The 22220-nt window shown below is 34.0% G+C and overlaps 1 protein-coding gene across 3 annotated transcripts in view; it reads left to right on the top strand.

Annotated features, from left to right (window-relative positions):
* LOC126967516 (THAP domain-containing protein 5-like) overlaps positions 1 to 21817 on the top strand; it is a 35072-nt gene extending 13255 nt beyond the window's left edge. Inside the window, exons 1-5 of one of the 3 annotated variants that reach the window (XM_050812007.1) lie at positions 11643 to 11792; positions 16203 to 16386; positions 16462 to 16536; positions 21104 to 21193; positions 21322 to 21817. In XM_050812007.1, coding sequence (XP_050667964.1) covers positions 11716 to 11792; positions 16203 to 16386; positions 16462 to 16536; positions 21104 to 21193; positions 21322 to 21720 — 825 coding nt within the window. In that variant the 5' untranslated portion in view covers positions 11643 to 11715 and the 3' untranslated portion in view covers positions 21721 to 21817. Of the gene's footprint in view, positions 1 to 1302; positions 1378 to 3615; positions 3712 to 3955; positions 6194 to 11642; positions 11793 to 16202; positions 16387 to 16461; positions 16537 to 21103; positions 21194 to 21321 lie in introns of those variants that run through there. The other 2 variants (XM_050812008.1, XM_050812006.1) reach the window with 2 other exon arrangements.
* The last annotated feature ends 403 nt before the right edge of the window (positions 21818 to 22220 follow it).

The raw sequence follows: 22220 nt of genomic DNA, 5'->3' as shown, positions 1-22220 counted from the left end.
TTCCTACAATTTTTATCTAGATTGAATGATTAGCATGGCTCCAACTACAAAAGTTATGGGTATTTTGGTGATTTTTTTTCGCACTGTCTATAAAAAAATGAACTTTCTTCTCATATTCTGTAGATATATAATTATTTTTTGTAAAAATATAAGCTTTAAATATAAACCGTCATGAAATGGTTTCAACTGTATGCTATTTTGGCGATTTCTTAGGATAGCAGCTTAACGGTAGGGCTTCTAATCTCGGTATTCTGAGATCCCACATGATTTTAAAGTCCCGCGTCATGCGGTATTTTGAGTGCGGGATTCCGCGGGATTACAGAGAAGCATATGAAATAGTTTGGCGGATGACACCCTGGACATATTGTGTTCTCTACGTAAACATTTTCAGGCACATTTTGGTCATGAAACTAGTTAACTGAATTTATTATTTCCACTCTTTGTGGATGTGAATTGATATGATAATATCAATTTACATAAAAGTTTTTTTATTAATTTTTGTTATATTTATGTTAGAATACGTACATAATCATTACAGGGATAGGCAGGGACCACATCTTCCACATAAAAAATGCCTTAGATTAGTTTATATTGGTTACTGTTCGTGCTATATATATCAGCTTGGTTATAGACAGTCTCTCAAAGAAAAAATTAACGAAATAAATAGTATGACTGTTCATTGTCAGTACATTTAAGAAAATTTAATATACGTTCACAAAAATCATCACCTTTTTGCTCTTAATAGTGATTTTAATTATTATAACACCAGAAATAAGGGAATGCTTATAACTAATTCTAGTCGGCTTCATAAGATACATAATAGCTTAAAGGGTAAATGTATACACTTTTATAATAAAGTCCCAGCCACTATTAAGGCATTATCTATTTATTAAAAAATGGCCCTTAAGCCGCCTTCTTCTCTCTACGAGCGCCATTTGATTCCGAAGCGGTAGTAGTATCTAGTATATTAAAAATGATACCAAAAATAATTCTAAAGGAATCAATTTTGAGAAAATAATGCGTTGCCTTTTTACTGAATGCGGGGAACCCCGCGAATTACGAGATCCCGCGGGATAGACAATTTCGACGATCGAGATAAACGGTGGGATTGGAAGCCCTAGTTAACGGTAACTATAACCCGCGACTTCGTTTACTTAAAAGTAAAATATATATTTAAATAATAAGTACATTAGGGAGCTATTTTAGGCTACCTACATCTACGCTTTACTAAGGTTATTTTAATATTAAATTAGTTGTAAGCGTGAGTTTAATGTCATTTCATTCATTTTTAAATTTTTATAGGCATTGTTTTTATCGTCGATTAAATCGGATGATGATGAAAGTGGGGATGATGTGTCTAACAGTACAAAAGATTTGGTAAGTTTTAATGATTTTATATACTTACTCAAATATCATAAACCCTCCAGGATGCGTTCAAAAACCACACAGAAAAACCATAAAAATAGATATTTGTTAGAACAAATATCTTATCTGTATAAATGTTATTATTGCTATATAATAACATCGATTCCGATAATATTATTTCATTCATATTTCGAACATCTCCGAAAATTAAATAAATTCGATTTAACCTCTATTCTAATATCAGTCGAGATGGCGTTTAGTTTGAAATGAAATTTGAATTTGCAAACAAATTTAACAATTAATGTTGCACGTAAGTAAGATATTGACCGATATGATAGTTGGGGCCGACTCTAGTTTGTCTCTGAATAAAAAAAAACTCTATGACAGCTGCTTTCTTTTTCTTTTCATTATCCATATTCATATTCCATTACCGGTTAAAATTTATGGAGGTCATAATATGCGACTCCTGAATAGGCTAGCGAACAATCAAACGTGCAGATTGACATTCATTGACAGATGACGGCTATAATCATGTAAAAAAAGGTAGAGGAAATCCACTACGTTATAAGTAACTGTTCGCTTTCAAACTTAGCCGGATTATACTTCGTGGCCAATTGCGATACTGTATATATTACTATTTTTAAATTTCAATTTTTACTTTATTATTTGCTTCTGAATGCATAGTAGAGGCTAATGTTATGGGTCACATAAACTACTAAATTGTTTTGATACGCATTTATTGTGTAGGGTAGATTTTTGACATATTAATTTAGTATTGCCTTTAATATAAATATTGTAATAATATAAATTAAAAGAAATAAGAAAATGATTATAACTACAAATGTAAGTATGTAATGTACGCCACAAGTTAGGATATCATCACCACCATCTGGATGTGTGGCGGTCCTCTACAGTGCGGTTTTCAAGGAGCTTTCTTCCACGTGCTACAAAGCTGTGGAATGATCTTCCTTGTGCGGTGTTTCCGGAACGATACGACATGGGTACTTCAAAAAAAGCGCGCACACCTTCATTAAAGGCCGGCAACGCTCCTGTGATTCCTCTGATGTTGCAAGAGAATGTGGACGGCGGTGATCACTTAACACCAGCTCGTTAGTCCTCCTTTTCCATAAAAAAAAATGTAAGGAATAGTGATAAAATATGTAATCAGGTGTCATGGCATTGACGTACCGAAAAATTATTATCGAATAAACAACAAAATACTTTTTATATTAAATACCTAATCTATAATCTCCCTTAAAAATATGAGTTATTCATTTTATATTTTACTAGCTGCCCCGACAGACGTTGTTCTGTAGATAATAAAAAAAAACTGTTTTATAGGAAATTGCCAATAATGTTTCAAAACATCAAGAATTATTTAGTAAAATGCTCCCTGTTGTTATAATGAAATTGTTTCACAGCGGAACTGTCAAACCGTGCGTCACTAAATTCTCTCATAGAAAATTTCCATACAAAACAAATATTGATAGTAAAAATAATTATGGGTCCCAAATCGAAATAAAAACTATCCTATCTTTCAAGTTGGACTAAACTGCACTCCATGAAGAATCCCCATTAAAATCCGTTCATTAGTTTAGGAGTCCATCGCGGACAAACAACGTGACACGTAATTTATATATATTATATGGCTAGTCGCGAAGCGTGCAGAGTAGCACCTTCCCTCTAATATGTGCGACTGAAATATAGCAATCTAAAAACAAAGACACTAGAAGTGAAATAGCCGAGGTAGGAATGGTTTTTTTTTTAATGAAAATACGGGACAAGAAGAGCAGGACGTTCAGCTGGCTACTCATAATTGAATACATTGTCGAATTTGTTTCTAAATAATGAAAATTAAAAATGTATATCAGCATTAATTTCATCAACAGAAAAGACAAATTCACTCATATATGCAAGAGAAAAAGAAGGTCTTATATATCCACCTGATTCTGTGATAAAAATATACAGAAGGTGTGAAGTTATCGTTCGCATGAAGGATTTGAAAGAAATAAAAATCAAAATGCCGTCCAATGTATTTTTTGCAAAAATATTGAATCTTTGACAAGCGAAGAATTATTTTCCGACTTCTTAGGATTCTGTCCCTGAAAAAGAAAGCCGTATACCTTTCTGGAATCACTTTGTTCGTCTGTATGTCCGACTTACACATGGCGGGTTTCTTATATAATATTTTAATTTCGATATGTCCATACTTTGGTTAATTTATTCTAACATCACTTTAATTTATTTTAGGCCTTAAACCGAAACGACACAGGCACCTTCAAGCAGAAGCCGGCAATGTATTTCTTGGTCCCTGGTATTGGGGATGTTCCTGAGCGGTTGCCTCACGTGAGTCTCTTGCTCGTTTCCCCCCACTTTTATAAAAACATATATAAATACTAATTTCGGTGACGCGAACTCACAAATTTAACCCATCCAAAAAGTGTCCAACACATCTAAAGAAGTTTACACTTCAAAAATATATAGCGCTCTCTCCTGTCTGTCTGAATATAATTTAAATATACTAGATTTAAAAATTAATAATAGAACTTATTTTTTATTAAAAATAAATAAAATAACATTGTATTTCCAGATCAAAACAAATAACAGTGATAATACTAAAACGATAAAATCAGATGGTACAGATGAATATGAAGTGACTATAGAAATAGAACCAGAACCTTGTGAAGAAACTGCCAGCACCGGTGATGCAGGCCAAGGTGTTGAAAGAAATTGGAGTCACACATTGGAATTCACCAATCATCAGGTGATGAATAGACAACTAGCTACAGACTCATCAGCTTCCAGCACCAAACATGCAGAACAAGATGTAGAGAAAAAGTGGAGTCACACATTGGAATTTAGCAGTCCTCAGGTGATGAAAACACAAGCAGCATTAGACGCAGCAGCTCCTAGTACACGCCATCTAGAGAAAGATATGAACAATACCTTCAAGTTAAGCAGTCTAAAGGTAGACCCACTGGCGCTAGAGTGGATAGAGAGGTTATCCAAGCTGCCTCCACAACAGAGACTGTTGACTGAAAGGGCAATCAACGACGTAATTCTTAGGGCTGAGCTTGCGAACGTACATGAAGAATGAGTGGAAATTAAAGTTGATGCAGAAGAGCGAAACGTTACTTATTATTTTTAATGAAGTACTTACAATTTTAGTTTGAATATAAAGTTCGTTAGGTATGTGGAGAGGTACCGAATATGGAATACTTAAACAAATTCTTTAAAAAATCAGTATAAAAGTGTATCAGTCTCATGGGGTACAAATAAATGCAATCATAATCACCCGTATAAATAATAATTGATTCAAAAAATATTTTAATTCCGTAATGCCATTAACTTAATAAATCATCCAAAAATATGCTTCTCAAAAATGTGACCCTATTATGGGATATGGTATTCCATTATAGGGTCACGTCTTGTGAATCGGAATAAATTAATAGAATGAACCCTGCAAGCAAAAATAAAAGGAGGTAAACAAAGAACAGAAAACTTTCACGTAAAATCAATAAAATTGGGTTATCTTTTAAGGGTTTTCTTTGTTGGATAAAATGCTAAAACCAATCAAGAAAGACGTGCAATAGCACCAACAGGCAACAACATTACTCAGTGGGGGTACAAAATCACCAGCTACACTCATTGTAAGACAAACTTTTATGAGGGACCCTCTTTCCGCGGAAGTCAGAACTTCTATTTGTTTTTTACGCTTTGTAGGTAAAACCTTGATGTCTTCGATTGAACTATGCTAAGCCCAGTCTCGTCGACGTTGTAGACCCTAGTTGATGGAAAAATAAATAGCTCAAATTCCTTTTTTTGTGACAATAAGGTAGGAGACGAGCAGGGCGTTCAGCTGACGGACGGACGTTATTCCATAATTGATACCTTTTAATTTTATTCAAATCTAATTTAGTTGAAAATATTGTGTTTTGATACAAATAATTTTGTATTAATAAAGACATCTTTATACATACTTATTAACTAAATAATATTAAAAACGCAAATTCTCAGTATACAGAACAAAACGTTTGTTCTGTTTTCTGAGCGTAAATGTGAGTTTGTTTGTTGTTTGTCAGGGGTACAGAAAAGGGGTATAGAACACAGTTATCAAGAAAAAGAAAATTGTTTCGAAGTGACAAAAAATTGGTCTAAATCATAGTTACAATATAAGAGCGTAAATAATGAGATTTTATTTACGTATGTACATATCATTCGTAGTCTGCTAATGGAGCAGCAAAATAATACGTTAACGACGCAAAAAAGATGGTATGACTTATGACCGGTAAGTTTATTTTATTTATACAATATTGCTTTGCAAAAAGCGTAAATAATTTAGTAAAACGAATATTTTTTCATAAAAAATCTACCTATTGACAAGTATTCACATCCTCAGAACATCACAGAACGAGACACATAAAAAGACATGACGTTGAAAACTCTAGAGTCGCTCTTTTTTATGATTATGTTTAATGATAAGCAATATTGTATTTTGTGTACAGAAAGTCATTGCCGGTGAATGTGAACGGCCTACAAGATCGTGATGCAATTCGTACTCAAAAAGTATGATAAGACTTTTTATATCAAAAGTATTGAAATCTCTTTCGAATCAATATTATATCTAGTCACACAATACTCCAATTTAGACACATGTATAATTTGACAAAAGCTGTCATACGATTGTCCGCTTACACCACATATACCAAAAAGGATACCCTGGAAAATGTCTAAGTGTAAAGGAGAAATTAATTTTAATTCAGGGAACTTAACATTGTAATAACCAGTTTAACTAATTAATTTGTATAAATAAAAATATTATATTTGAGTATTTGTTTCTCTCATTATACATTACCTCATTACATATTACATTACCTTAACTTATTCAAGCCAAGTCCATTTAGAACGTTAAGTAGTAACAAATATACACACAAACCAATAAATAAACATACAAACTTTCCCCTTTATTTGACTTCCTTGACTTCCTTGTACTTGTACTTATATTCTTTGCCACTAGCTAAAGGACATATTGACAAATCAAAATTGGTTACCTAATATTATGTGGGTATAAAATAAACTTCAACATTGTGCTAAGAACATACCCTAATTTCTAATTTAACGCCATTTAGCATTCCAAGTACATTGAACCAAGAGCTTAAATATACTATAATACTTCATTTTAGTTTCGCCTTTCAATTGAGTATACTATAGTACAGGGTGGACCAAAAGTTCGTTTATAATTGGAATGATGATTAAAAAAAACTAATTACAGTAGATCAAAATTGTTTATTGTTTTCGATAGTAAACAAAAGGGGAATTTATTTCTTAAAAATCACATCATCCATATGCAATCCTTCATTATTCTGGCATTGCTGCAATCTAGAGCGGAAATTTTCGATAACAGCTTTACATGTTTCAGTTGAGATGTTTTGGATTTCTGTGCGAATACGATCCTTTAATTCGTCAAGAGTTACTGGGTTGGTTGGCTGGAATGCAGAGGTTTTTGATCACCATGACGTAGTGTCACTCCAATAACGACAATTTTGTCTATTAACATGCCCATTTAGGTGGAAGTGTGCCTTGTTAAAAAAAAAATGTTTGTAAAACTGGTGAATCGCTCTACCATTTCGTTCGCAAACTGCAACCTAGTGGCATGGTCCTGAGGCCTTAATTCCTGCACCATTTGGATTTTATAGGAATGTAGACTTAAATCTTTTTTGAGAATGGGGTTTAATACATCATTATGCCATATCAGCATGGCTTTGTCAAGGGAAGATCAACCACAACAAATTTAATTTTATTCACGACCTCTCTTTTCCATAACATTGATCAAAATATTCAAACCGATACTGTTTACACAGATTTTCAAAAGGCGTTTGACAAAGTTGACCACAAAATATTATTGGATAAAATCTCCTACAATGGTATAAAAGGCAACCTGCTTCGTTGGTTTGCATCCTATCTTACTAAACGTACCCAGAAAATCGTCATTAGTGGTTATGAGTCTCGACCTGTTAATGTAACATCCGGTGTTCCTCAGGGATCTATTTTAGGACCTTTTTTATTCGTTCTATTTATTAATGATATTCACACATGTTTCCTAAATTCAAAATTCTTACTTTATGCAGACGACCTGAAGATATATAAAACCATATCAAATCCTTCTGACACTATTCTCTTGCAACAGGACTTAAATAGACTCACCGACTATTGCAACGCTAATAAATTGTTCCTGAGCATTCCCAAGTGCCACTCTATAACGTTTTCTAAAAAAAGAAATATTATTACCTCCCAATATTCCCTTTGCAGTTCAAATCTAGCTAAAATGTGCAGTGTCCGTGATCTTGGCATACAGCTTGACTCTAAACTACATTTAGACCAGCACATCAACAACATTGTAAACAATGCATATAAGATGTTTGGATTTGTCATGCGCGTATCCCGCCAGTTTAAACAACATACAACATACATAACACTTTACAAATCACTAATACGTCCTCAACTTGAATACGCTGTACAGGTCTGGGATCCTCTGTACAGTAAATATACCGATATGATTGAGACTTTACAGCGTAAATTTCCAAAATCGACTCATTATAGATGTTACCGATCTAAATTATCATACCCCGATCTGCTACAAAAATATAATTTACAGACCCTAAAGACCAGAAGGAAACTTCTTGGGGCTAAAACATTATATGGATTATGTAACAACAAATATGACTGCAGTGATTTAGTACACAATCTAAACTTCCAGGTCCCAAGAGTTGTATGTCAGCGCAGTGTACGTAAGCGTCCCCTTTTTGCAGTTAGCCCAATTCGAACCAACTCCGGCAAACGCGCGCCTCTGCAACGCCTATTTAGCACATACAATGAAATCTTTTCAGATATTGACATATTAGGTATATCGGAACGACAATTCAAATCAGCAATTAATAGCACATTGAAACAGCATCAACTTAATTAATGTTATTTAATTAAAATTAAACTTAAATCTCATTGTTATGAAATTAAATATTCTCATTGGAGACTTATATGTAACATCATAATAATATTGTAACTACATCTGTTTGTAATAACTACTTTTCTTTCTTGTTACCTAACACTTAAATAGTAACCCGTGGACACTGTCGTTGGTTATGCACTCAGTACTATTTATGTTATTTCTTCCTCTAATGTAATCATCTAGTGTGTAATTGTTTTGTGTCCCAAATAAAATAAAATTATCTTGGCACGTTAAGGACAGCAGACCGCTTTCGAGTTGAAAGTCCAGGTTGGTCACGAACAGACGATTTTACTCGCTACACGATTTCGGGGTCCCTCGACGTTCTAGGCCGGCCAGATCAAGGAAAATCCATTGTTGAACCCGTCTTCTCAAATTTGAGCACCCATTTTTTTATTAATACACCTGATGGAGCTTGATTTTTGTGTCGTATCTTGTAATGATTACAAAAGTTTCGTTGAGCTAAGGTCGCAGAATCGTTGTTTCGATAGTACTTGCGTACACAAAACGCACGTTAACTACCGCTGAACGACGCCATGGTACTAAATTCCCATTGGCCGCTCTTGCAATGCGTAACCCCTACACCCCCCTCCGCCGCCGCTGCTAGACGCGGCAACCGATTCAAATATAAACGGACTTTTGGTCCACCCTGTATTAGCTATTGCTATGTTTAAAAAAATACTAGATAAATTAACGCCAAGACAACAAAAGTAGTATAAGTTGCTAATGCTTGCTGTTGGTTAAACTTAACACTCCAGAGCTATTATGAACTACCAGTTTTGTTTGCAGTTAAACAAGTTTTTTCTCGGCATGATGCATTTGTTTAGTATACTGCTCTCATAAAATTTGTTCTTATAGCTTTTACTTTTTTGTGTTGGTACATTTATTAAGATTAGTAATCAATAATGAGGATTGTAAGCAATTAAATTGTTTGCGCCTGTTAAAATTTTAAATTTTCGACGCAAGAATTTTGAAAATATTGGCTTTGTTACATAGGAGCCGTGAACTCATATCGCTCAAGGTCGCCGGCATTTAGTGTCGCCTTAATAAAGTTTAATGATCGTGAAATCTCTAATAGCCGAAGCACATGGTCAGGTTTGGTCCGAGCAAACCATCGGACGTGGTCGGGTAGTGGAACATATTCGGTGGTATATACCATTGTCCACCGCACAATACTTGCAATAATAATAATTTTGGGTATGGCTAGTAATTCATATTCAAATATATTTATTCAAAATCACTTATTGAACGTCAAAAACTACCATCCAATCTAAAGAGACTGCCTCAGACCTGAGAAGAATGGGCGCAAGAAACTCAGCGGGTTTTTTTTTAATATAAATATATGGATAACAATGTGATATCGTACAATAAACATTTATAATTAAAGAGCCTGAGGGTGTTCGCTTAATTTCCAGTCCGTGGTGTCTTTAAGAAAATCATGCTGTAGTAACCTTTCTCACACAAACGATTTTAACAATTCTTATAAATTTCGTAACACATTTAAGGCGACACTAAATGCCAGCGACCTTGAGCGATTTGAGTTCTCGGCTTCCGGCCGCCATCTATGTAACAAAGCCAATATTTTCAACATTCTTGGGTGGAAAACAGTTTATATGCTTACAATCCTCGTTATTCATTACTAATCTGAATAAATATACCTACACAAAAAAGTACAAGCTATAAGAATAACTTTTCTGAGAGTTGTAGGTACTAAAAACATGCGTCATGCCATGCCAAAAAACTTGTTTAACTGCAAGGAAAATCGGTAGTTCAAAAAGGCTCTGGAGTGTTAACTATAACCAACAGCACGCATTAGCAACCTACAAATAAGACTTAAGGATATGTGTAACAGGGTTAAGTAGTGTTCATAGCTTGAAATTCTATATTTTCATTAAAAAGCTTGTCTAAAAACACCTTGTTTGCGTGTTTTCTGCTAACTCTTCGCCTTAAACCAGAAGATCAGCCGCCAACGTCGACGATTGCAGTTTGAACGCAGACCATGAGATGATCCGTTTCTGCGTTACCACTATGGGACATACATGCGCAGATGCGGACGCTGTCCTCAAAATGTGCTCAAAATCTACACGCAGCCAGAGAGACAGGTCCCTCTCCTCAAAATTGTCGCGATATTTGTGGTTTCGTAAGGAAAACCAAAGCCGGCTGCGCATTCTCGAGAGGTGGTGGTGGCCCGCGTTTAAATTAGAGATGATTTTCCTAACATTGCAAGGTCCACATTAAGCGTGGAGTGGGGTACTGTGGTGTTGAAATCTCAGCCCGAGCGAGAATTCTCTGGTAAGAATTCTCCGACTGATATATTCTGGTGGAGAGACGGGGGGGATGGGCACCGGTCATCGACACTTACCTACGAGAAACATAGCGGCGCTAGGCCGCTACGCCACACGGGTTTTCTGTGCGGGTGTGGTTCTTAATCCAAACGAGTCTGGCTAGATTGTACTGACGTCATAAGACGCCCGCGTGACTCTTCCACTTCTGAATGTCCTTATTCGCCACTTACGAAACCAAGGGCCCGGGACTCCCTTATTTTTTACGCCCCAGAGAAGCACATATAGAAGCAGATAAAAAAATTGTATTACATTATACAATCATTTCATTAAAAATAACCTACTTACCTATTTCGTGTATTTTATTTTCACATCCTTATACCTGCAGTATAATATTAAAAGTAAACACCTTGATACAACTATTAGTAACTAACTGCCTTACAATTACATAGTATTATTCTGATAATTGGATGTTACTTTCTTATATTATGTTGTATAAGCTATTTAGAAGTAAATTAGTACACTTTTTGCCACAGGCACATTGCGTGTGACGCTATATATTATCGCAGAAATAATAGTATGCGTGGCTAAAACCATCGATCGCTCAAGGTTATTGACAGTATTAAGCCTCTTAAAAAAGTGTTTTGTATCAATGAGTTTTCACCGTTTTAAGGAAAGTAAGTGATATATGAATCACCTTATTAAAATTATGAGTAGTGAACATACAGATAACAAAATAAAACTTTCACCCCTTTAAGGGAAGTAAATAATTAATCCGTCCCCCTGTAAAAATTATAAAGTGTAAATATACAGATAACAAAAAAAAAACACTCTTTTATGGAAAGTACCTAGGTGATTAATAATCCCCCTATTAAATTTATAAACAGTTAACAAAATAAATTTTTACTCCACGAAGCAAGTGCAGTTAACAGTACACGCGCGAAAGAATCGACAAAAATAGAGGCCAAACAGCCGTCGCGCCGTCCGCCCGCGCCCGGCTCAGTGACTCAGTCACAACGCTGTCACTGTGTAAAGAAAACGTGTCTGTCGTATCTGCATCTAAATATGACGTGTTGTTTAATAAAAGTGTGCCGAAATTACAAAGGACGATTAAAAACAACAAAAAAAGTCACCTTTCATCGGTAAGTAAACCTAAAACAATCAATTATATGCAAGGAAACTTTATTTTATTAATATTGTACCGCTAGATGATTACGCATTGGTCGCCATATTAATATCAACAGTGCTGCTTACTTTATCTAATGATTTTTTACTTCGGTTATACTGGGAAAACTACTGAACCGATCGTAATAATACTTATACCAGAAGGTGCAGCGTGTTTCGTAGATGGTTTTAGCATATAACGTATAGTGATTACTTATCCGGAACCTATATTTTTATTTTGGAAGAAATACCTATATACTATTCGTAATAAAAATAATTCAGTCAATGACATCTCATTATATAATTTGACAATAATTATTCCTTAGATCATTTATACGTCTAGATAGACTATGACAACTGTGAAAACGTCGAAAAAAATAGACTAGTACTAACCTCTATTTTGAGTAATTCACGCACACTAACACAAAGTCATACAAATCGCGAGTGTAAGACGTACTGGTCACGTACACAAATATTTCTGGCCGGTTTTTTATCGGTTGTCAAATCGGTTTATAAGTTATCTAAGAATTAGTGCTACAATGAGCGTAAGTTATTAATTTATATGGCATAATAATGTTTTTTTTCAGCACTAGTGAAATATAAATTACTCCAGTGAATGTTAGACTGAAAACAATAAAAACATGATTATATTAGGCATACAATTACATAAAAATAAATAACTCGCTGCAACTGTTTACTTAATACCTACTTTTGAGACAAAATATTTTTTGTCTCCTTAAGTCGAGCTTTCTTGAGACGGGTCACGGTTATAAAACATGTATGACATAAACTACATTTGAAGCAAAAAAAATAAGTAGGTATTTCTCTTAGATAATTTTACGTCTAAATAGAGTATGCCAACAGGCCAGGTTTATTATTACTTTAGTGTTCATGACAAGCTACGTCTTACACTCGCGATCCGTTAGTCACTGTTGTAGTGTGCGTGCATTGCTCAAAATAGAAGTTAACGGTTCTCCGTTATTATTTACGACGTGTTCACAGCTGTCACAGTCTATCTATGTATACATCTGTATAAATCTAAATGGCAAATGTTTATATTTTGTTGGTGTATGTGACGGATCAGGCAGATTTTTACCATAATTTTTAAAAATATATTGTTTAATAAAGATGACATCAGTCAAACCACCTAAATAATTAAAAAAACACTAATTATAACAACACACTACACACCCAAACACAGACACACACAGAAGACATGATATTATGCGTACATTTTTTTTTTTCCTTGCTCGCTTGGCTATATTTGTTTTATCTCGAGTAGATTATTTATGAATTAATGATTATTTTTTAGTATTTGCCTATCTATACTTAATATTATAAAGCTGCAGTGTTTGTTTGTTTGTTTGTTTGTTTGTTTGTTTGAACGCGCTAATCTCTGGTACTACTGGTCCGATTTGAATGATTCTTTCAGTGTTGGGTAGTCCATTTATCGAGGAAGGCTATGGGCTATGATTTTTTTTCAAAATTAGGGATCCGTAATAAAATTGCTATTTTGTAACACAAGGTGTAAAATCGAAAACCTATTTTTGCGTGCGCTGCAAAAACTATTGACAATAGAACAAAATGATGTACAGGCTATAATATAGGCAATATTTTATTACTTATAAAACTATCGCGTGAATTATACTTTATATGGCAAAACAACGTTTGCCGGGTCAGCTAGTATAATATAAAATCACTGTTGGCCAATGATCTGTACTTTATTACCTAGCTAATAAGAGATGTAATGTGCTGTAGATTTTACGAAATAAATAATTATATTTTTTGATTTCTATTTAGATTTTATTATAGAAGTATCTCGTACTGACGTGACTTGAGTTAATAAAACGGACAAGAGACTAAGCTTCTTAGAAGCGGGTAATATTGTTACCTATTTTAATAGGGTTGTCACAAAAAGTTAAGAGAAATTAAACACAACCTTTTTTATTGCGTTTGATCATCGCTATTAAATAACCCTAGATACAAGATTTACAGTTAAATGTGTCCGCTTAGATATTATAAACATCTATTCATATAAATAATTATATCTTACCGTCCAGCTTAGGTATTTGAAAGATATATATTTTTAAATATTTATTTCATCTAAAGACCGACTAGAAAGCAAGAAATAGGAACCATGTATTGATGATAATCTTTCATTAAAATGGTTTTTTTAGGGTTCCGTAGCCAAATGGCAAAAAACGGAAGCCTTATAGATGTTAAATGTCTGTCCGTCCATTTTTTTCCTAAACTGAATAGTTTTCGCGAGAGACACTTCAAAGTGGTAAAATTTGTGCCCACCCCCCTGTAACTTCTAAAATAAAAGAATGATAAAATTAAAAAAAAAATATGATGTACATTACCATGCATATTACCACCAAAAATTGGTTTAAAAAGAAATTATTGAATTAGGCGTTACTTTGCGGAAATCCATAATTATACAAATGTTTTATGTTTTCTTTAGTGTTAATTCCGCCAATATTTGTTTTTAAAACAATTCGAGACGTGTTTCGCCTCTACACGAGGCATCCTCAGGACGTGTTGTCTCGCCAAAATCTGGCACGAGACTGAGCTTCAGACTAAATAACACTTAAATCATTTGTATAACTGGTATAAACAAAATTTTGTAAGTATATTTTTTTATACGTTTAATGATGAGAGCTCATTTGCACTGTAATATGATTTTGAACAAAGATTATTTTTTTAGCCTTTTCCACTTAAATAATTTAATATCATCTTCCCTTCTATAAATATTTTATATTATGTTACTAGCTGCTACGGAACCCTTCATGGGCGAGTCCGACTCGCACTTTGCCCCTTTTTGAACTTAATCTTAAACAAATATTAAAAGCTTCATTTCCATGTTACTTGCGATTAAGGAGTTCAATCGTCAGGAGACAGCCCTATCTGCATCTTGCTGCAGTTCATGGTGAAGATTATATTTGCCATACAAAATTAAGAAAATTATTAGATGCCTCATTTAGAGGCGAAACACGTGTCGAAGTGTTTTTGTAAAGATTGGCGGAATTATTACTAAACATTTAAAGAAACATTTTTTTAAACAAAATTAAATTTACTTCTTATAATGTTTAAGGAGTTCCCTCGTAGGGTTAAAATCATCAATTCAACAGCAGTTTGTAGTAAAAACGTGATTAGATATCAAAACTTAACTTACATACAAAATTTAGTGACCGTGCTACTAACCGTTGGAGAGTTCCCGATTAAAGAGAGATAATCCTGGCTGCAGCGTCAGATTATGTGTAATATTATATTTTTGCGTTGCCGCCGAAGTAATACAGGTATACCAAATTTTAGCACAATTAGATATTGGGAAGTGTTATAAACAAAACTAAAACAAATACATACATAGTTATATACCAACCAACCCATAAACATGTGTTAAGTAAAATTGTAATAGTAGATTGACGACCCATATAGCCGAATGGTTGGTTAGTGACCCTGACTACTAAACTAGAGGTTCGGGTTCGAATCCCGGTAGGTGCATTCATTTATATGATGAATATGGATGTTTGTTTCCGAGTCATGGATGTTTATATGTATTTATGTATGTTTAAGTAAATATATTGTATTAAATATATCGTTGTCTGGCAACCATAGTACAGGCTATGCCTAGTTTGGGGCAAGATAATTTGTGTAAAAGTGTGTCAATATCAATATGTTATATATATTAAAATTTTGCAATAATAATAAAATGGTGAAAACATACCGCGATGTACAGTGATCCCATAACCAGAAGGATCATACAAATATAAATATTATTTATAATCAAAAATTTGCTTACCCCTTGTAGTCGTTGGGATAGTTAAAATCTGCTACACTTTTATTTTTTCTCGTATTATTATGCATACAGTATAGTAAACAACCAATGAAACATTACGTGTGTCGCGTTAACTCTTGGATAGTCTGTGCGATCATAAACCGGTTCTAACCAGTGTTCGAGAGTGTGCAACCAATTCGCGTGGTTGTATGAAGCTAAGTCTCTGTACCGTTTTATTTACTCATGTGCTGAAGCTGCACATAAATAATTGATACTATTGCTATCTACGTAATAATACCTAAATCTCTGATAGGGTTTTAACTTTAAACTCAGAAATGGTAATAAGTATGGAGCTGAAATTACTTGAAAGTGTTTTTTAAAAAAAAACCAAGCAGACAAATAACCTTAACCCTTTCGGGACTGCTTAGATATGTAGCCCCCACGGGCACAGGTTAATAAAATATACTCCCACAGGACGTTCGTAAAGAAAGAGTTAAACTTATTTTGACATCTAATCAATATTAACGTTATTTACCATGTATAAAGGTTAAAGTAACGGAATGATTAAGAATAATTTAAAATATATTCATATTTTGCACTGCTTTTACAGATTACCTAATAAACCATCCTTAAGAGAACGGTGGGTAGAAATAATAAGACAAAGTCGTGGAGAGGATAACTGGAATCCAGCGAGACATTCATTGATATGCTCAGATCACTTTAGAGCCAAAGACTTGTATTTTACTAGTAATCAATCTCGTCAAAGGTTAAAACGACAAGCGATTCCTTGCAAGGTAGGTACTTTGTTATATATTTTAAATTAAATAAATGGTAAGCGTGAGTTTAATTTTATTTTTTAATTTTTATAGGCATTATTTTTATCGTCGACTAAATCTGATGACGATGAAAGTGGGGATGAAGTGTCTAACATTACAAAAGATTTGGTAAGTTTCATTATAGACATAATAGTGTTAGTGGTTTTGTTGTTTTGTAGACTTGATGTTTGCATTATAAATTATTATCTCCCAGAATATAAATATAGTAATACTAGCTGATGCCCGCGACTTACTCCGCGTAGGTAAAGGGTTTTTAGAAATAATAAGCAAGTTTGGAATTGAAGATTATCTAATGTCCTATTCTAGTTCCGGTTCCCGTTTTCACACCCGTTCACAAAATATTATATGAAGCCGTTAAAATAATACACCTTTTTAGTATAACAATATCTATATTAATTTGGAAATACAGAACTTTATTTTATTTTAATTAACCAAGGAAGCCATTCTAATCGATAATAAATAATAATACGCCGACTACCGTACATTACGTATATATATGTGACAAGATAAATGACAGTGACAATGACGCATAAAGCCACAGAGTAATAACAACATATCAAATGCATTTCAAAACAGAATCTTATTTCGAGGAAGATTGCTTTGAAAAACTAAATGTACTATTGGTATAAGTATAGCACATCAATGTGAATTTTAGTTCTTTACAAATCCCGCGGTAACCATGGAATATTTTATTATATAGATAGTCATATGTACTTGCTTGCGAAGAGTGCTGAGTAGCATCTTACCTCAAATATGTGCGTACTAAATATAGCAATCTACATACAAAGGCACTAGAAGCCAAATAGCCAAATTATTATGAGGCATGATGTTCTACATATAGAGCGCCAGCCAGTAAGCTGTTATTTAATATTTAATTCGCCGTTGAATCACAGTAATAACATTGTCCGTGTTACCGTTATAATGCCGTTTTGTACAGTGAAATGATGTGTAAAGTGTAGTACCGCGTCTACTCTCGCGAAAGATGGCATTACATTTCACAGGTAAATCATTATTCAATCTTTAATCATTGAAGAAATTAATATAAAAACAGCTCGCCTTGGTGTTTCTTTTTACATCCCTTTCCTTCAAATTCAAATTTACCGTTATAATGCTGTTTTGCTAAGTGAAATGGTGTGTAAAGTGTAGTACAGCGTCTACTCTCGCGAAAGATGGAATTACATTTCACAGGTTAATCATTATTCAATCTTTAATTAAATTAAATTAAATATAATTGTTTTTCTAATAAATTAAATAATTTGCAGTATAAATAATCATCTGGTTGGTTTTATTCTTTGTTGGTTTTTATTTTAAATAGGTGTATCTCGTCGTGCACATTACCAAGTGTCCTACAGTTTTGTGTTTATTTGGGATGTATCTCGTAGTACACACTGCCAAATCCATAACCGATTCATTATGCATACAAAAGCTTAGCTTATTTTCTGTTTTTTTTGGTAAATAAGTTGCATGTGCTTTCAATGGGCAGAAAAATACTTGCTTTGGTCCCAAAACCCAATCAATCATCAAATAATGAGGAAAATTCGGAGTCTGACTGTGAATTTGGCAATATTATTTTTCAAAAGCACTTCAGTAATGGATCTTCACCGAATCCTTCGCTTCAAAATCTTCACTTACTTTCTGACGGTGAATGTGACCTTGCAAAAGTGCAAACGATATTTGATTCCGGCCCTTCAGTACCAGCACAACCATTTATTGGAACCATTTCCCTGAACTCTTCAGCTCAAGATTCTCTTCTTTCATACATTCCTCCGTCATCAAAAGACCTAGGATTAATCGAATAGTACCTGTTACACCTGAGCCGTCGCAACCTACAGTAGTAGCTTCACCATCATCATCCAACATAAAGAATACACGTTATAAATAGCCAAGATTTGCTGTTAAAGACCAGCGCCCATAAAAACGAAGCATTTAAATTTCTATTTAATAAAAAGAAACTTGAACAAGAGGCCGAAACGCCAGTTGGTCTGCTGGCATCTGTCCTGAAATCATCAGGCACTGCAACGCGCACATGGGAGGTGTAGATCTTACGAAAATGTTGCTTGCCCTCTACAGAACTGTAATGAAAAATTTATTTTTTCATTACAGTTCTGTAGAGGGCAAGTTTATCAGAAAGCTTTAAATTGATTAACAGACTGTTTCATAACTGTATGTGTCTTTCAATATTAAATTGAAACCTTACAAATAGCCATTATTTCAGGAAATCTCTGTTTTGTTAGTAAGCAACATCATATTGTGTAATTAATCGAAAGTAATAATATTTTTTTTTATTTGTTTTAATAAAAAAAAGATTCCTTTTTTGTTTTAGGTTATTTTGTAGAAAAGTTTAGGTCTTTTATTTATCGATTGAGGCAGTACAAAGTCTGACGGGTCAGCTAGTCTTAGATAAATTCACATAACGTGGTTTTTTCAAGGCTAAGAGCTGATTAGTTTGGAATCGATCGGTAAAGCCGTTTCAAAGTTATTCAAAAAAAACACATTTTAAAATTTCGTAGTTTTTATTTGAGTTATTCTAAAATCTACCGGTCCGAATCTGTCCATTGTATTCAAAATCTAAATTTGGCCAAGCCCTTTCGAATGGCGCCAATCGTGATGAAATCGGTCAAATCATTCAAAAGTTATAGGAGGTTTATAACTTCCAAACACACACACACATACAGACATAGTGACGACCTCGCGAGAGTAGTCAGGAGGTCTACTCGCAAAATCGACAACTATACATTCGGAACGATACGATAATACTCCGAATATATCGCAACTATCCTACTCTAACAAATTTTCGAATTCCTTATCGTTTATCGTTACCATAGACTAATATTCTGATTTTTTTACGATGTTAGTGTGAATGAAATATGTTCAAACCTAAATGTTATCTGTGCTATGTCGCGCTATATGCTAGGCGCTAAGGACCATGCCAGACTCTGCACCACCAATTTGGTATCATTTACACATAATGTAAATGTTAAAAAAATATGTAATGAATATAATATGGCCATTTAGAATTGAATAAATAATACAAAACTTGGGGATAATAAAATTTAAAAAAAGTTACTCAACCCTTCTCGTCGACTTGCTATTTCTCAGGCGGCCATTTGCATTATTTCTACGGATTAATGATCAACAAAATGACTTAAATGACTTAGTAGTAAAAAAATTCTGTTGAATAGTAAATCACATATAATTATTTCAATAATATTTATTAAGTATGTATATTGTATGGCAAATATATCTATACTTGAATCGATGCTATCGACAGCCTAGAAGGTGTCGTTGAGATTATCGTAAAAGTGACGTTTGATTATTTGTGAAATTCGAATATTCGTGTCTGACATTTTCAACTAAGGGTAGTGTTAGGACCGATAATATCGAATAATGTTTCGTTCGGTCAATCATCGTTTCGACATTGATTACGATGTAACTAAGAGTAGGATTCGACACGACTAATGCCACGATTTATCGAATATCGATTTTAGGAGTAGGACCTCAGAACGTAGAGATCTGATGAGAATTCAATTTTTGCAAAACGTGGAAAAACCATTAACTTCCTTGAAATTTTTAAATTTTCTTAGCGGGAAGTTAAAAATACGCTTAATGACAATTACCTAATTAATTAATTCGGAATGTTATTACTTTAGATAAAATAATTACGCTGGGTACTTATAATTGAATAAATTGCCGGATTTGTTTCTAATTAATGAATAAAGAAAATTAAATGTAATATTAAGTGTATGTCAGCATTAATTTCTTTAACAGAAATAAAAAAAACTACGTTTAAGAAATTCGACTTCAAAAACTGAAAAGTATCAAATACCTAAAAATTTAATTTAATACACCTTTACCTTTAATATTAATAACATGCTATTATTTATATGTGCTACCTATTGATAGGTTTTAAGTCGGTGCCAATCCCTAAACAAAATAAAACTTAATATTATAAACGGCTTACTTACTGTAATTATTAAGGTTGTCTGGCCACGCGTGTCTGTTAAAAATAATAGTATTTTAATAATATTGAAGATAAAGGTGTATTGAATAAAATTTTTAGTTATTTGATACTTTTCAGTTTTTGAAGTCGGTTTTTGTAACGCAGTTTTTTTTTACACAAACAATTATACTATCGAGGTAAACAAAAATTTTCATAAAGAATGTTCATAAAATGAAAACTACTGAGCCAATTACGTAAACCGGATCATAAATCTCAATCGTAATCGGTGTACATACATAAAAAAAATATACTGATCGAATTGATTACCTCCACCTTTTTGAAGTCGGTTAAATAAAGTTACTCATATATGAAAGAGACAAAGTAGGTGTAATATATCCATCTGATTGTGTGATAAAAATATGCAGAAGGTGTGAAGTTATCATTCGCATGAAGGATTTGAATAAAATAAAAACCAAAATGCAATCCAATGTATTTGTCTGCAAAAATATTTAATTTTTTCAAAAGCGAAGAACTATTTTCCGACTTCTTAGGATTCTGTGCCTGAAAAGCCTTATTACCTTTCGGAATCACTTTGCCCGTCTGTATGTCCGACTTACACTTGGCCGGTTTCTTATTAATGTTGTGCATTTAAACACAAAAAAATATTAAAATATTTCAATTTCGATTTACCCTACTTTGTTTATTTTATTCTAACACCACTTTAATTTATTTTAGGCCTCAAACCGAAAGGACACCTTCAAGCAGAAGCCGGCAATGTATTTCTTGGTCCCTGGTATTGGGGATGTTCCTGGGCGGTTGCCTCAGGTGAGTATCTATCTTATATAAAAACATATATAGCGCTTTCTCCTATCTGTCTGATTATAATTAAAATATATTAGATTTATAATCAAACTTTTATGCTTAAAATAAATAATATAATATTGAATTTCCAGATCACAACAAATAAATGTGATGACACTACGACAATAAATTCAGATGGTAGAGCTGAATATGAAGTTATTATAAAAACAGAACCAGAATCAGATGAAGAGACTGCCAGTACCAGTCATGTAGAAGAAGGTGTTGAAAGGAAGTGGAGTCACACATTGGAATTCAGCAATCATCAGGTGATGAATACACAAGTAGCTACAGACTCACCAGCTCCTAGAGCCAATCATGTAGAAAAAGATATTAACAATATCTTCGACTCGAGCCGCATAAAGGTGGACCCGCAGGCGCTAGAATGGATGGAGAGGTTATCCAAGCTGCCTCCACAACTGAGACTGTTGACTGAAAAGGCAATCAACGATGTGATACTTAGGGCTGAGCTTGGCAACGTACATGAGGAATGAGTGGAAATTATTTACGTTCAATTGTTTAAAATTTTGTATTAACAAAAGCATCTTCTTAATATTATACTAATTAATATTATAAACGCAAATGTGGGTTTGTTTGCTTTTTACACATTCAAGCCAAAACTCTTCGCCCTGTGCTTCCCCGGGGCGTAAAAAGAATATCACGAACGGGCCGGACTCGTCTGGCTTAAGTACCATACTCGGCAGAGAAAACCGGCGTGAAGAGCGCCCTAATTCCGCTTTGTTTTTGGCATAGGTTAGTCTCGAGGACCGGAGCCCATCTCCCCGTCCCTTTTTTGAGTGTCTGTCTACTCTCAGGCTCTCTGTAGATTTTGAGGACCGCGTCCGTATCTACGCCTGTGTCTACAGGTCCCATAGTGCTAACGCAGAAACGGATCATCTCATGGGCTGCGTTCAAACGTCAATAAACGACGATGGAATTCAGCTTTTGTCCATCCGATCCAAAAAAAAGTAGACAGTTCGGATCCGGCAAACGT

This window comes from Leptidea sinapis, chromosome 13, assembly GCF_905404315.1.
Source record: "Leptidea sinapis chromosome 13, ilLepSina1.1, whole genome shotgun sequence".
NCBI classification, from domain to species: Eukaryota; Metazoa; Arthropoda; class Insecta; order Lepidoptera; family Pieridae; genus Leptidea; species Leptidea sinapis.
The sequence above is the reverse complement of the archived record's forward strand: the minus strand, read 5'-3'. Positions and strand labels throughout refer to the sequence as shown.